Raw genomic sequence first — 16,915 nt, forward strand, 5'->3', positions numbered from 1 at the left:
CCTCGAGGGATAGGCTGGGGAGACACGGGGCCAAGCCCTTTGGACCAAGATTGAGCTGAACCAGGGGCCTCGGGGTCCCAAGGAAGGCCCCCTTCCCCAGGGGCCAGAGCTTAGTGATTAGGTGGGGGCTGCAGAGAATAGCCTCCCCTGGGTGTGGTCTGATGGAAGCTGGGGACCCCAGGGGTGTCAGACCCCTGCTGCAGCTTCCACGCTGTGCTGTCTGCATCTATATTTATCCCCATAATGGCCCGGCTGCCTGTCGGGAGTGCGGTGTCTTCTGAGTATAGCAGCCGGGAGCCTAGCTAAGGTAGAGAGGCGATTTGTGGATTTGTGTCGAGATGCCCCCTTCACCTCGCACCTCGGAGCCAGCCCCGCCCACTCTGGGGGCTGTCCCTGGCAGGGGTTTGCAGGAAGGGCCCAGGGATATGAGCAGCTTGGGGCTGGACCGCCCCCCCGCCCCCCACCGCCCAACTCAGAGAACTGGGGCTGTGGGATGTTGGGGTTGGTGTATGCCTGGGAAGGTGGGACCAGATAAACCAAAAGCCTTTCGGCTCAGGGATTCAGGGGACTGGTGATTCTGAAATCCCAGACTTCAGCAGCCCTGGAATTCTGAGAATCTGTAGTCCCCCTTCACCTTTTCGCTCTTCCTCACTTTCAACAAAGGACGGTGACATCTCCTAAGCCAGTACTTACAATATGGTGACGATGTCAGTGCCCCCCCCCCCCACAGACCAGGGGCTCAGGAGGGGCTTTGTAGAGGAGTCCTCGAATCTTATCACATTATAAAACATACAAAATAGAGCAGACATCCCACACGTACAACTCCGTGACTGTCCACACACCAGAGCATTTGTCAGCAGCAGCCGGTCAAGGAAGAGAAATGTGACCATCACCAAAGCCCCCTGGTGCCCCCTTCGGGTCACAAGCACCCCTCCCTCCTGACTTCCAGCAGCACAGATCCGTTTGGCCTGCATTTAACTTCGTATAAATGAAATCAGACAGGACCATGCGCTCCTTTATGTCTGCTCTTCTCCATTCAGCGTGTTCGTGAGACCCGTCCGGATCATTGGCACCCTCGTTCTGCCCTCGTGCCCCCAGCAGTATAGTCTACTGCGTGGGTGTTCACATTTCTTTATCCCTTCTCCTGATGAGGGGTGTTCAGGGTGCATCCAGTCTGGAGCTACCGTAAATAGTGCTGCCGTGAAAGTCAGTGCGGGGCGGGGCGGAGGGGGGGGCAGGGGGGGGTCCTTTGGTGAACACAGGTGCATGTTTCTGTGGGGCATTGCTGGCTCATCACAGGGGCTCCGTCGCGTAGCTTAGGTAGACCCTGCCAAACGTCCCTCCAAGGCTGTCGTCCCGGGCACACACCCTTTGGCAGCATGAGAGTTCCAGGTGCTCCACGCCCTGGTCACCACTTGGTATTGTCAGCCTTTTTCCTTTTGGCCATCCCGGGAGGGGCGGTGGGGCGGTGGGAGGGGGCACAGCAGTATCACTTGCTTTTGGTTTTGCTGAGCTGAGCTGGAAGAATGAAAAAGCAAAGTAAACAAGGGGGAAGGGCGCTCCAGGCCCTCTGTGTGGTGGACACCACAGCTGGAGCCGGAAGTGGGAGGGGCTCTGTCGGGGCGGGGGAGGGGCTTGGATGTCCTCCAGAGAACGGCCCAGAGCCACGGAGAGGTCTTCCTCATTGTGAGCCAGCACTTACAGTGTGTTAGGCCTTTTTTACTTTCTGTTTGATGGGTAAGAAAACTAAGATTCGGAAGGACCGAGCTTATCCAGAGTCATCTTAGCAGAGGCTCTGGATTGCAGATCCTTCCAAGCCTCATTTTGCTCATCTGGAGAACGGGGGTGATCCTAACCTCTTGCTTAAGGATGCTGTGAAGCCGTAGAAGTTTAAGCCCATAAGGTATTGGGCACAGGGTCCGGGGCGGACATTATTATTACTCTCATTTTATTATTATCTCTCCATCAGCACAGCCACACTCACCTCCTCTCTTCCCTTCCAGCTGACAGGGTGGGAGTAGGCCCACCCATCTCCTACATCTAGAAAGGGCTGGCCCAGAACTCCAGCCCCAGCACCCTGTTTTTCTTCCCCATGGCAGGTCTCCCAGAGGCTGAAGTTTGTAGTGATGGTTAATTTTATGTGTCAACTTGACTAGGCTCTGGTGACCAGTTGTTTGGTTAAAACACCAGTCTGATGTTGCTGTCTAGGTATTGTTTTAGATCTGATTAACATTTAAATCAGTGGACTTTTATTAAAGCAGATTACCCTCCATTATGTGGGTGGGTCTTGTTCAATCAATTGAAGGCCTTTTATAAAAGCAAAGAAGAAGTTTCTCCAAGAAGAAGGAATTCAGCCCCAAGACTCCAACATAGAGGGGCACACAGCTGGCACCTGGCTCAATTGGTAGAGCATGCAACTCTTTTTTTTTTTTTTTAATTGTTTTAATGTTTATTTTTGAGAGAGAGAGATAGAGTGTGAGCGGGAGAGGGGCAGAGAGAGAGGGAGACACGGAATCCGAAGCAAGTTGCAGGCTCTGAGCTGTCAGCACAGAGCCCGACGTGGGGCTTGAACCCACGAACTGTGAGATCATGACCTGAGCCGAAGTCGGATGCTTAACCGGCTGAGCCACCCAGGTGCCCCAGCATGCAACTCTTGATCTTGGGGTTCTGAGTTTGAGCCCCATGTTGGGGGTAAGTCATTTTTTAAAAAAATACTGAAACATAGAAATCTTGCCTAGTTTCTGGTCTGCCTGTCCTGTCCTGTCCTGTGGATTTTGAACTCAAGACTGCCACATCACCTCTGACCCGAATTCCCAGCTTTCCGTCTTGTCCTACAGATTTAGAATTTGCCAGCCCCCACAGTTGCATGAGCCAATTCTTTAAAAGAAATCCCTTTCTATATATATAGATATCCCATTTGTTCTGTTTTCTTTGGGGAAGCCTAATACAGCTACCATCTGTCTTTCTGGATCTTCTCATCTAGGAAATGGGGCGAAGGAGCAACTTAGATCTAGACATATTTGAGACATGATCTGACCCCAGAAGTTCAGCCAGTGCAGCCACTGGGGCCAGTGGGGACCAGGCATCTGGTTAGCCAAGGGTTCCAGTTCACAGTGTCACCCTCTAGACCAAACATCGCAAACTCAGAGATCTGCAGAGACCTGGCCTGCAGACTCCGTGTGTGAGGCTGACAGTCCTTGTATGAGGACCAGATACAACGTCTGCCTTATTCTGCCGAGCGTGGGCTAAGCAGAGCCACCCCTGACACATGGTCAGCCGTTGGGTGGCCATACTGCAACCTCTGATCTAGGAGCTCAGGCTCAGATGGGTGGCCTCAGCATCACCTGGGAGCTTGTTAGAAATGCAGCTATTGGGGCGCCTGGGTGGCGCAGTCGGTTAAGCGTCCGACTTCAGCCAGGTCACGATCTCGCGGTCCGTGAGTTCGAGCCCCGCGTCCGGCTCTGGGCTGATGGCTCGGAGCCTGGAGCCTGTTTCCGATTCTGTGTCTCCCTCTCTCTCTGCCCCTCCCCCGTTCATGCTCTGTCTCTCTCTGTCCCAAAAATAAATAAAAAATGTTAAAAAAAAAAAAAAAGAAAAAGAAATGCAGCTATTATGGAGCGCCTGAGTGGCTTAGTCAGTTAAGCGTCTGACTTCACGGTTCATGAGTTCGAGCCCCGTGTTGGTCTCTGTGCCGACAGCTCAGAGCCTGGAGCCTGCTTTGAATTCTCTCTCTCTGCCCCTCCCGACTCACCCTCTGTCTCTCTGTCTCTGCCTCTGTCTTTCTCTCTCTAAGATGAATACACATTAAAAAACAAAAAAAAAATAATAATAATAATAAAAGAAATGCAGACATGGAGGTCTCTCCCCAGACCTGCTGAATCAGAATCTGCATTTTAGCAAGATGCCCACCTGGCCACCCCCCTGGTGTCTGTGTGTACTTTAGCCCACCGCAGAATCACCAGGAGTGCTGTTAAAACACAGGTTGCTAAGTGCCACTCTAGGGATTCTGACTGAGCAGGTCTGGTGGGGCCCAGGATGCTGCATTTCTTTATATGTGTGTGTGTGTGTGTGTGTGTGTGTGTATCAATTTTTTAATGTTTTATTTATTTTTGAGAGAGAGATAGACAGAGTGGAAGCAGCAGAAGGGCAGAGAGAGAGGAAGACACAGAATCTGAAGCAGGCTCCGGGCTCTGCATTGTCAGCACAGAGCCTGACGTGGGGCTCGAACTCACAAACCCCGAGATCATGACCTGAGCCAAAGTCAAACACTCAACCAATTGAGCCACTCAGGCACCCCCAGGATGCTGCATTTCTACCAAGCTCCCAGGAGATGCTGAAGTGGCCCATCTGGGAAAAATACGGGGAGCCATGAGAGCCTAGGGCCATCGCCTCTGGAGCCTTTGTGGTCAGTGATTAAACCCCACTGAGTGGGGTTTGCTGCATGGATAAGGACCCAGAGGCCCTGAAGGACGCACCTTATGGGGTCTGAATCCGTTATCCACTCCCTGGCCCCCCACCCACCACCTTGCTCTCCACTGGTATCCCAGCACTGTGTCTTCCAGTTAAGGGGAACCTAGGGCCGTATTTCTCAACCAGTTTGAACTCTTTGTCCCCTTTACATAATCCGCAAACTTCACGTATCTCCTGGGGTTTTGATCTGCCCTGCGTCCCCCAGCCATCAAGAATTGCTGATAATACCACAAGCTGCAAACTGTCATTCTAAGTGCTTTACTGCACTTATTCCTTGCAATACCCCCCCGGGAGCACTCTCACCGTCTGCCATTTTGTAGAGGGGGAAACTGAGACCAGAGACGTTACGTAACTTGCTCAGGGTCACACAGCAGATAAATGGCAGAGCCAGGGATTGAAAGTCAGGCATTCTGAGTCCAGCGTCTGTGCTCTTAACTGTTGGGGGTACTGATCAGAGGACTGAGCCCCTGTCCTTGTTACTACCACTAACAAGACTTTGTAGAGGATTTTTGTTCCACAGTTGGCACCAAAAACAGAATTTCTTTTCCATCTTCTAAATATCAAGTTGAAGACGCGTTTTCATGCAGCACGTGATCCCCCCACCAGAAGTCCTGATAGGCCGTCCCATTGTTACACTTGCCCCGTCGTCCCCACCACTTGAGACTCTGGGGTGGGGGCTGCTGCCTCCCTGAGCACCTCGGTCAGCCCTTCCCTTCCCTTCCCTTCTATCCCCTCTTTTCCCCAGCTGGCTCTCCAGGTCTCCAGCTCAGCTGTCTGCCTCCCCCACCCCTACTACCCATCTCCCTGTGCCTGCCTCTCAGTGTCTCCTTGTCCCTGCCCATCTCTGAGTTGGGAACCCTTCTGGCCTCACCATCTCCTCCCTGCAGTGAGTGAGGCGCACAGCCCAGCCCCTGGGTCCTGAACCACTGGAGCCAATAGTGGGTGAAAGGATAGAGTCAGGCAAGGTGGCCTTCGACCTCAGCATCATCCTTCCCTATTTTAGAAAAACCACTGCCCCTTCTTGGGCCTCAGTTTCCACTCTTGCGAAGTGGGATATGAGGCCCTCTCCTGCTGGCCTCTTAGAGTAATCTTGAGGCTCCAGGGTTTGAGTAATGGCTTTGTGATATTCGTGATGTATGTCAGGGAGACGTGGTTGTGATTTCTCTGGGGCTGGAGATTAAAGAGCCTGTATGGTGGGTTCTCTCCCTCCCTTATTCATTGGCAAGCATTTATTCAGCACTCGGTATGTGCAGAGGCCGCCCTAGGTGCTAGAGAAGCGGGAATGATCCCTCCCTCGTGGAGATTATGTTCTAGGGGGCCAGACAGACAATACACAGGCAAATAGACAAGTAAAGTGACTGCACATTACAATGATCTGTGAAGGGAACAGTGTGGTTGTGATTGTGTTGAGACAGAAATTGCATTAGCTCAAGTGACCAGGGAAGGCCTCTGACAACTAAGACCTATCCTGTGAAGAAAAGCACATCTGGCAGAGGGAATAGCAAATGCAAAGGCCCTGAGGTAGAAGAGAGGTTGATCTGTTTGCAGAGCAGGAGGAAGCCCGTGTTGCTGGGACAGACAGGGGGAGGGGGAGGGTGGCATGAGATGGGGTCAGGTCAAGCAGGGCCCTATAAGCCTGGAGAGAATTTGGGTTTGGTGTGGCCTGGAAGGCGAAGCCACTGGAAGATTTTTAGGTAGAACTGTGGTAGCCTCTGATTTGCATGTGTAAAGACTCACTCTGGCTCCTTGTTGCTCTGGGAGATCTGTCATGGACCAGTGCATGGCTGGGCGTGAGATGATGGCGGTCTGGCTGGGCCAAGGCAGCGGAAGGGGGGGAGGGGGTGATAAGGACATCGCTCGCTGCATCTTGAGGTGGAATCTACACAGCAGGGGGATATGGGTGGTGGCGGGGGGCGGGGGGAAGGAAAGAGAGAGGTCAAGGATGATGGGTTCCTAGGTTTCTGGCTGAGACCATAATGTTCTAGATCTATGGTTCAGCGCCAGCGTCTCCAAATCCTGTCCTGTCCTCCCCGAAGGGCAAGATGTGTTAGCTGGGGCCACTAGAGCCTGTGGGGACCGAGGCCTCTGTGTCTTGTTCATTCGTTACTCTTCATCGCAGGGCACTCAGGGAACGTTTGTGAAATGACTGCATGGGAATCCCCAAGCCCTGCCTTCTCTTTGCCTCAGCCGACCCATCCATAAAAGCAGCTACTAGTTTTGTATTATCCCTGGCTTCCAGCTCCTTCCCTGGGGATCCGGTCGCCCTAGAAGGCCCGTGCCCATCTGGGCCAAGAATCGGGACCATCTGCGAGCAGGCCCTGCCTGGCTCCCCATGCCCCCTGTGCAGCCCGTAACCTCAAATGACCTGTGGGGCGGGTGCTGCATCGGGGAGGTTTCCATTTCGCCCAGATGCGCATGGCAGGCCCAGCCCTCCCTTAATGACACCTTGCCCGCCTGCCCTCTTGCTGGAGTAGGAGGGGAGGGGGCCTGGCCCAGCATAAGCTGTGATTTCTTTTTCCGTTGCGTCAGGCCTCAGGGTCCGGCCCGCCTGCCCGCTGCCGGGCTGGCACAGAGGGGCCCGCTCTGACCCTCGCCTGCCCCAACTCCGGACATCATGTGCTCCCCATTTCGGGGATCCAGAAGCTTCCAGCCAGAGGGTGAGTTGGGGACGGGGGAACCTAGCCCTGGCTGGGGGAGACGTGCCCCTGCCCTGCCCACCCCTTGCTCGCTCTAGCCAGGGCCTGCCAGCTAGACCAGGTGGAGTCACGGTGGACTCCGGGGAGCTCGGCCCAGCCTGACCCTCCCCTGTGACCTGGCCCTCCCTGCCATGCCCTCCACCAGGCCGGAGCCGGTGTGGGGCAGGAGGACAGCGCAGGGACACTGGAGTGACGACCGTGGCTCGGACTGGGGGAGGGCAGGGGAGAAGCGGCCCCACGGTGTTCATAGGCCCGCGTGCCTTTGCCTGTGTTGGTCTGGGGCGTGCGTACATGTGCGTGTGTGTGACCACACACGTGTGTACATGCACAGAAAGTGTGTCAGCCTTGGCGTGCGTCCTGACACCCCTCCGGAGGAAAATAGATGCCTCTGACTTGGCAGCAGGGGACAGGTGGCCCTTGTGGGGCCGTCCAGCGTGTCACGAAGGGGGCCCGTGAGGTGCAGAGGAGGCGGGTAAACTGGAACCCACCCCCTCAGTGATGACCCCAGAAGTGCGGGCAGTGCGACTCCAGAGGAACTGGGGTTCCCTCTGCCTGGCCGACTCCCCTCTGTCCCCACCCAGGTCCTAGTTCCTTACCACGCTCAGCAGCACCCCTACCCCGGCCAGAAGCACGCAGATTGGCCTGGGGAGGCCAGAGACCCAGCTTATACCCTGCCTCTGCGGTTACCTGGCTGTGAGACCTTGGGCAGGTGACCTCTGTTCTCTGGGCCTCAGCTTCCTCATCTGTAAAATGGGGGTGACTCTTGTGACCCACCCCACCTCAGGGCGGCTGTGAGCACAAACAGGTGTTGTCCCAGCCGCACGGCAAGGTGTCCCTTTTGGACGTCCCTATCCCCTCCGCCCTCCTGACTGGGTCGAGGATTTGCTCACCCCGCCCCCACGTGGAAGGCCACCCAGCTGCACGCGGGGAGAGTGAATGCAGTTCTCCGGCCCCTCCAGTGGAAACTAATTTTTACACGACAAGAATAAATCCTGCAGGCAAATTGCAGTGCTGCCCTGACGCTCCGGGCTCGCGTGATTATGATGAGGTTGTCGGGACAGACAGTGGGAGGGAGAGGGCTGAGGACTGGCTTTGCCACTGTCCGGATCCTCCCAGGCATGCCCGGGGCTCGCTGTGTCTGCAGAGGGAGAGGGGCCTCTGGTGCCAGCCCCACATTGGCCTGGGCCTCCCGCAGACTGGGGCATCTGTCTGCCCAGCCAGAGGCTGGGGCTCAGGGAGCGGGCTATGGCTGGGGTCAGAGGGAGACGGGTGGGCGTGCTTTGGTCCCTCCTCCCTGGATGACAGCAGCCTCCTCGCCAGCCCCCCTGCTGCCTCTCCTAGCCTAACATCCCCTCCTCCCCACAGGGGCTGGAGCCAGCTTTTCCAAACACACATCAGGTCATGTCACCTCTCTGCTTAAAACCCTCTGAGACTTCCATCACTCAGAACAAAGCCCCAGTACCCCCAGGACCTGGCTGCTGTCCCCGAGCCGTCAGCCAGGCTGTGAGGGCTGAGACTGGGCAGCCTTTTTACTGCGGGATCCCAGTCCTGGCTTGGTTCTTGGGACCTAGTAGATGCTCAGTAAACACTCTAGAGTGGATGAACGAGCCTCGGGGTCCTTGTCTGGAAAACAGGGTGATATTAGTCCCTGACCCACAAGACTGAATGAGAATTAGAAACATTGTGCAGATCATGTGCCCAGCTTGTGGTCAACACTGTGAGTAAGTAAGTCGGGTTTGCGTCCCCCCCCCGAGGGAACACCCTTCTCTTACCTCTCCCCCCTGGGGGAGTACAGGGCTGGTTACTCACTCAGCAGGGAGGGGCTGAAATATTAGTCAAGGCCTCATCCACATGGGGTCAGGGCTTGTGTTAACTACACACGAGCCAGTGGAAGAGACCTGACCACAGGAGTTCGGCAAGGCTGTATCTTGATGTCTCGTGGGTAGAAGTGGAAACTGAGGCACAGAGAGCCAGATGGCTTGTCCGCAGGGCCTTGTTATGGGTGGAACCCAAAGCTCCCCTCCACCCCCGAGATGGGTTTCTCTTCCCTTGCTCCAAATGAACACTTTGCGCTTGCTGGAAAACAGAACTGCTTAACGTAAGCAAATGCCAGTAATTAGCTGTGACAGTGGAAGGGTACATAAGGCCCTGGGCATGGAATCTGGGGAAGTCACGTACGAGCGGAAGAGTTCTATGTTGGGAATAATGACCAACTCAGGCAGAATCTGAGCCATGTGGAGGGTTTGTCCGTTCACTGATTTAGACACTCGTTCCTCTTTTTTATTCAACAAGCATACACTAAGTGCCTCAGTCCCTGTGCATAGGCCCAGGATACAAGATGAACAAGACTGCAATGAACAAAGTCGAGTTTTGGATAAGTAATCAGAAGTGAGCTTCCTAGTGGCCAAAGCAATGAGGGAAACCTGAGCAATGATAAGCCCCACGGTAGCCACACGATTCCAAACTGTTAATTGCTCAGGAGAAGCCTAGGTTTTCCTGGCAAAATGAATATTCTGGGTGCCCACGTCCACCGTGATCTGTCGCTGATTTGGCAGGGGCACCTTGGACTTGTGTGTGTAACAATTGACCAGCACAGATAATACCTTCAAACTAAACATGCCTGCTAAGGACCCGTTTTTCTTCATTCTCCTTCGGTCAAGCTTTTGCTTGTGTTATCCCATGCACACACCTTTCCTTCCGTCTCTACCTGCATCTGGAAGGGTCAGGTTGGTGACACCGCCTCGGGGTAGGGTGGGAGAGCGGATGTCTGTGCCCTCTCTGACCCCCACCTCTCTCCCCGCCCAGACTGCCAGGAACTGCTGCCAGCACCGACAACCCCTATGGCCTACATCCCTGGTGGGGGCGCCCCGGCAGCGGGGGCGGCCCCCATGGGCTCCCAGTATTGTGTGTGCAAGGTGGAACTGTCAGTGAGTGGCCAGAACCTGCTGGACCGGGATGTCACCTCCAAGTCTGACCCCTTCTGTGTCCTCTTTACAGAGAATGATGGCAGGTGGATTGAGGTGAGGCCCCTCCATGTGTGCCCTGGCTGGGGGGAGGGTGGCTAGGTTGCCGGGGAGGGGTTCCCACTGGATCCTGGGACCTCCAGGTTAGATAGACCCTTGGAGGTCATTGGAGGGTGGGCCAGGGGTTACTTAGAAGATTGTTGCTTTTAAAATTGAATTTTAGGGGCACCTGGGTAGCTCAGTCAAGTGTCTTACTCTTGCTTTTGGCTCAGGTCCTGATCTCACAGTTCATGAGATTGAGTCTTGCGTTAGGCTCTGTGCTGACAGTGCAGAGCCTGCTTGGGATTCTCTCTTTCTCCCTCCCTCTCTGTCCCTCTCCTGCTTGCATTCTCTCTTTCTCTCTCTCTCAAAATAAATAAACATTTTTAAAAATTGTACTCATATTATTATTTCAAATAATTGTATTTGTAAGTTATTATAATTCATAGATTTCGATTTATAATTATATTGTTTCATATCATAATATTTTATTAAGTTTACCTATGTATTTTGAGAGAGAGAGAGCATGCACGCAAGCAGAGGAGGGGCAGAGAGAGAGGGAGAGAGAAAATCCCAAGCTGACTCCATACTGTCTGCACAGAGCCCTATGTGGGGCTCAAACTCATGAACCAGGAGATCATGACTTGAACTAAAGTCTGACAATCAACCCACTGAGTCACCCAGGTGTACACCCCCCCATATCATAATATTTTAAATTACTGTAATATATAGTTAAAATATATTTTAGGGTTTTACAAAATGCTTCCATTTTTAAAACAACCTTCCACATTTATTTTTTGTTAAGTTAATTTATTTATTTTGAGATAGAGAGTACACTTGTATGAGTGGGGTGGGGGGCAGAGAGAGAGAGAGGGAGAGAGAGATCCCAAGCAGGCTCCACACTGTCAGTGCAGAGCCCGACATGGGGCTCAAACTCAAGAACTATGCGATCATGACCTGAGCTGACATCAAGAGTCAGACACTTAACCAACTGAGCCACCCAGGCGCCCCCCCCGCCCCGCCATGTTTATTCCTAAATGAGCATATATTCAGTAAGAAGCAAACAGAGAAATGGGAAACTCAGTCTTTGGTCCCAGAGCTGGGCCAAGACCTAGGTCTGTCACTCCCTGCTGTGTGGCCTTGGGCAAGTGGCTGTCCCTCTCTGAGCCTGTCTCCTCATCTGTAAAATGAGGATATTTTCCCTCCCGCCTACCTTGCAGAGACCCAGACCTGGGGCTGTGGATGGTGCTCAGGACTTCTGAACTGGAAGACTTTGGCCTGTGGGCTGATGAGAGATGCAGCCTGAGGAAGGATATTGAGAAATGCAAACTGTTAGCACTTTCAAGTTTTAAAAGAGGCTTTGTTTTTATTTCAAAAGGGGTCTCTGTTCATTGTAGTAAATTTAGAAAATACATACAGCCCTAAAGAAAGTAATCAGCAAAGGTGGGAAACCTGTGTGTCAGAGAGAGAGAGAGAGATAGAGAGAGAGAGAGACCCACTGTTGACCGTTTGGTGTCCGGCCTTTGAGATAGTTTTGTGCATGTAAAATTTCCAAAATACGTATCTATTTTTAATAATTATCCAGCTGAGCCACAGCGGGCAGCCCAATGAACGTACTGTGGTTTACAAAGAGTTTCCACAGATGTTGGCTCCTTCTCATGATGCCAAGGAACTGGTGCTGAGATTGTTGACCCATTTCACAGAGGGAAAATGGGCCCAGAGTGGGTAGGGGCCCCTCTGTGTCACCCAGTGCGTTGGTGATACAGCCAGAAGCGGGAGGTGGAACATGAGGTCAGCCGAGGACTAAAGCCAGCATGTCTGGAGCACCCTGGTTCCCTCTGCCGGGTCTCTGGGACCTCCGCCTACCCCTCAGGGAATGGTGTAATCCCCACCGCACCACACCCCCACTCGTGGCATCCACCCCCCACCCCTGACAATCTGTCTCTCACCCAGGCTGGCCACCCTGGCTAAAAATAGCCCAGGGCCAAGACTTCTTCCATCCCTGCTTCTCCAGCCCTCGGAAATGGACTGGGTGGGAGGAAAAATCAACATAGCCCAGGCCCCAAAATAGACTATCGCCCAGACTCCGTGGTTTGGGGCCTCAGTGTAGAGGCCAGGAGGCAGTGTTCTTGTCCCAGCCCCACCGCTGACCCACAGTACAAGGCCCTGTCTTTACCCAGGCCTTGGTTTCCACAGTGGGGTTGGGGGGGGGGGTGGATTTGGTCTGTACAGTTCCCAGTTTGGACATTCCAGGAATCTGTGCAACATACCAACATCTGCCCCCACCTGCCCCTACATACCCCGCCCTCTTTCTGTTCCCTCCCTCAGCTTCCATGTGAAATGTGGTTTGAAAAAAGGGTTCTTCCCAGATAAAAAGGCTTAAAAGCACTGATAGTCAAATCCCTTCGTTGCACAGAACTGGAAACAGAGGCTCTGATGGCGAAAGGGACTTACTGTCTGCCACTTACCTAGGCAGAGACACGGCTCAAGCTCTTCCCCTGGCACCTGGTGTGGAGCCAGAGTCGAAGAGTTAAGACTGTCCGTGCTAGAGCCAGACCTGGGTTCAAATGTTGACACTGCCCGTCTGGCTGTTCAATCTTGGGTAAGTCCCTTAACCTCTCTGTGCATCAGTGTCCTCATCTGTGAGCCGGGAGTAATAACTACCTCAGCCACCCAGGTAACTGGCCACGAGGGCCTGCCAGAGTAGGTGTTTAGCAAGTTTGAATGACTTCGGGCAGCCCGAGAAGGGTTGAACCAGCTGCCTGACTCAGGCTTCTGCTTCCCCGCCCCTTTGCTAGTACGACAGGACAGAAACTGCCGTCAACAACCTCAATCCCGCGTTCTCCAAGAAGTTCGTCCTCGACTACCACTTTGAGGAGGTGCAGAAGCTCAAGTTCGCCCTGTTTGACCAGGACAAGTCCAGCACACAACTCGATGAGCATGATTTCCTGGGCCAGTTCTCCTGCAGCCTGGGCACGGTGAGCCGGGCCCCTCCCGGTGGACGAGGGCAAGGGAGTCCTCACCTTGGGCATCACCCTGCTCCCAAGGACAGGGCAGTCCCTTGGAAAGAGCCTCTGCTGCCACCTGCTTTCCCTGGCCCCATTTTCCTGGCTGGCTTTCGAGGTAGCATCACAAATGCGGATAGGCGTGGGGGGCAGCAGGCACGAAAGGGGGTAAGCAGCCTGGTGGTTTGGGGCCAGGCTGAAGAGTTCCCGGTGGAAAACACTGAGCACGGTGCCTGCGAGCTGTTGCCACACAGGAATGGGGACCCCATGTGGCCAGAACTGCTATTTGTCAGAAGTGATCAGATGCGGCCTTGACTTCCTGGCTTAGGAGCACCTGACCAGCAACCACGGCACCCATGGGCATCCTTCTCCGTGGCTGGCTTACCGTGTAACCTCGGGCAACTTCCTTTCTCTCTCTGGGCCACACTTTCCCATCCAATTCAGTCCTTGGTGAAGTTATCGAGGCTGGAGATCACAGGGTTAGGAGTTCCAGCCCTTTTTGCTGTGTGCCCTTGGGCAAGCCCCCACCCCCTTCTGGGCCTCAGTCTCCCCCCATTTCACTTGGGGCCTGCTGACGACTGCTCAGTCTATGGTGAACAGTGCACATTAAAAATGGCCTGGGCCTTCCAGGAGATGGGATGGAAAAAACGCAAGGGCCCACAGTTGGGTGAGAAGCAGGGTGTGTCCCTGGGATTCTGCCTGGAGTCCTCGCCCTCAAAGGGTTAACTGAGGAGAGAGCTGGAGGGTGAGCTGGCAGCACCTGCCACAGGCAGGACCGCCCGTAGCCTGGAGAGGGGGCAGGGCGGGCAGCAGGTTGCCAGGGCCCCGTGAGAGATGTGGCCACAGCATGGAGGCCTCTGGACTAGAGCTGAAGCTGTGGGAGCGTCAGATCTGCCAAACCACCGCTCAGCCTTGCTCTCCTCCTGGTCGTCTGGTGCCTTTTGGCGCCCCCCGTGGCTGTACCCACAGCCCAGGGTTGCGCGTGGGGTGATGAAGGCCACCGTGCTCTGAGCAGGTAGGAAGGGCCAGGGCAAGAGTGGACTGGGGAGGAAAACCAGCACGTGCGCACGGCAGCACAAAGAAACACTGACATCCCCCCCCCCCCCCCCCAAGAAACCGAGAACCAGGGTGGCCCAGGAAGAGTGTGGGGATGGGGTACAGAGATGGCGGAGGGGCGACTTTACAATGTGTTCTGCTTTTCCTCTCTCTATTGTGTTGATCGCCGACCGAGCGCTGTGTGCATGTCCTCTCTCTTCGGAGCGTGAAAATACATAGGATTTGCTCTTCTCCATCAGGATCACACCCTGAGGAGGGTGGGGTCTGTAGGTGGCTTTGGGGGAGGCAGTGAGGGGGCTTGACTCCCTGCAGGGGCCTCCAGAATGTGAGCCTGGTAAGAACCTTTGCCTGGGGGCAACCGGGTCAGTGGGAGTGGACTGCAGGGATTGCGCCCCAGCTGTGGGACATCCAGCGAGTGTCTTAACCCCTCTGGGCGTCTGTCTCCTCAGCGGCGCCTTGGAGTCAGCGATGGTTGCTGGTTGCATGGGGAGGTGTAGCCAGCGACCCGCCAGTGCCAGTGCCGAGCCGAAGCCGTGTGCATGCGCGTGCTGTGAGTGGTGACTGCTGAGCATTTTTCCTCCCCACCAACCCTCAGGAACGCCACTCTCCTCTCTCCTTCCCCACCCCAGATCGTCTCCAGCAAGAAGATCACTCGGCCTCTGCTGCTGATGAATGACAAGCCTGCAGGGAAGGGCCTGATTACGGTACCAGCCCCCTCCCTGCTCTCCGCACCCCTCCGCCTTTGCTCGCTGCCCTCCCCCATCAATGGGCTGCTTCCCTGCCAGATAATCACCAGCTTTGTTTGGAGTAAAAAGGCCCAACTTACAACTTAGCAACAGGTCTCTTAGCAACGGGCTCCTGGCTCCACATATGATGCGTTGGGGGCCGCCAAGCTGGGAGTAGGGGGCTTGCTAGAGGCCCCTGTGGCCTCCTACTCCCAGGGCAGGGGCGCTCCTACCCATTCCTGGAGTCCACCCTAGCCCTCCCAGCTGGCCCTCCCCTCCTGGCCTGCCCTAGGGGGTCTTTGAGGAGCGCCTGACCCGTGGAGCTCTGTTTGCGGCTGCAATGCGCAACGGTTCCAGCCTCGGGATGCGCAATAGTTCCAGCCATGGGATGTGCAATGATTCTAGTGATGCGCAATGAGTCCAGCCTTACGCAGGCTCTCTGCTCGGAACAGTCCTGGGTCCTCAAGGTCTCCTAGAAGGCTGGGAAACCTGTTTTACAGATGAGGGACCTGGAGACCAGAGAGGAAGTGCCCTGGGGAGGTGAGGCTCAGTGAGATTCTCTCCCTTCAGAGACTGCGTGAGGCCAGAGGAACTGGCCAGCTAGAGGGAGGAGGGCCAAACCTGTATGTGCTCATATATAGTCACCCCTCCTGCTCTGGAGCCTCCCTGGCTCCCCACGCCCGTGGCGCTTTGCATTCAAGGCTGTGAGGGACCCCACCTTGCTTTCCTGCCTCAGCCGTGTTTTACGCCTTCGTGTGCATACTCTGGCTTCAAGGCAAACTGAATTCTTAGTATACCACACATATCACAGACCATTAGCCACTGTTCCTGCCGCCTTGAATGTCTCCTCCCAACCTCTTGGGGTTCAGAACCTCCTTATCTAAATACCTTCACCAGCCAGCTCCCCTCTACCTGGAAACCAGCCCGGCTGGTGTAACTGTTACCCCTAGCACTTCCACCGTGCCACTCCAAACCTCAGTTCCTAACTCTGTGAAATGGGGGCAGTAATAGGACCTATCTTGCAAGGTGGTTGAGCAAGTCTCTGCTGGAGGAGAGGAAAGGGAGCCTGGCATCCAGCCTGGCTTCTGTGTAGTTTTAGAAGGTCAAGTATCTTGTAGGTAAGGCTGTCCTACAGGTGTGGGGGGAGAGGAAGCCCTAGCCAAGAGAGGACCCAGCTCACCTGTGTTGCTGTCAGCCCAAGGGCGTTCCCTGCTACCCTGTGAGGAAGGGGAGACAGAGAGAGGCCTAGAGAGGGCAAAGGTAGCCCCAAGGTCACTCAGCTGGTCCATCACTGGCTGGGTTGGGGCCATAGGGTCATGGCCAATGGCGAAGGCATGGAAGACAGATGACAGCATGAGCTGACAAGACAGCAGAGGGAGCTCAGGTGACTCCTGGACCTCAGTTTCCCTAGCTGCACGGTTAGGTTGCTGGAATCCCCCAATGCCGTGGCATTTTGAGGTCTGCGGTGGGGCATGAGGGGGCCTGTCAAGCTGCTCCCTGGCCCAGAACCTCTCCCCAAGGCTCAAGATCTCCCCTCATGTCTGGTAACAGCTTCACATGGCCTCCTCTCTTTAGCCACACAGAGTCACTTCTGGTTCCTCATATTCAGATGGGTTACCCCATTTTCCAGAAGATGGCAATGGAGGTTTTGGAAAACCTCCATTGAAAAGACAAGGGGCATGACCAGGGTGGCCCGGTACTCCCCCTCCTCTTTTTTCCCCTTCCCAGCCCTGGAGAACTGACTCCTGAGCACCCGTGCTCACTCTGCCTGGCAGGGCGCCAGGGGGAGCCAGAGGGGCAGGTCCCACCCCTCACATTCCTGTGGCTTTACAGATTGCTGCCCAGGAGCTGTCAGACAACCAGGTCATCACGCTGAGTCTGGCGGGCAGGAAGCTGGACAAAAAGGTAAGGCAGGCAAGGAGGGGTTTCTCCATCAGGGAGCAGTATCCCTCCCCCAGCCC

At 54.9% G+C, this 16,915-nt stretch overlaps 1 protein-coding gene across 3 annotated transcripts in view; it reads left to right on the top strand.

The window, feature by feature from the left end:
* Positions 1–16,915, top strand: part of CPNE2 (copine 2) — a 48,008-nt gene that overhangs the window by 6,398 nt on the left and 24,695 nt on the right. For 2 of the 3 annotated variants that reach the window (XR_008423376.1, XM_053906137.1), the window contains exons 2-4: positions 12,967–13,146; positions 14,859–14,933; positions 16,788–16,859. Coding sequence is in view for 2 of the 3 variants with exons in the window: in XM_053906137.1 (XP_053762112.1) it covers positions 12,967–13,146; positions 14,859–14,933; positions 16,788–16,859 (327 nt within the window). In the remaining variant the exon portion in view is untranslated. Of the gene's footprint in view, positions 1–9,971; positions 10,187–12,966; positions 13,147–14,858; positions 14,934–16,787; positions 16,860–16,915 lie in introns of all 3 variants that reach the window. The other variant, XM_019455858.2, reaches the window with a different exon arrangement.

Source organism: Panthera pardus, unplaced genomic scaffold (genome assembly GCF_024362965.1).
Source record: "Panthera pardus isolate Hobbes unplaced genomic scaffold, ASM2436296v1 HiC_scaffold_18, whole genome shotgun sequence".
In the NCBI taxonomy this organism is placed as follows: domain Eukaryota; kingdom Metazoa; phylum Chordata; class Mammalia; order Carnivora; family Felidae; genus Panthera; species Panthera pardus.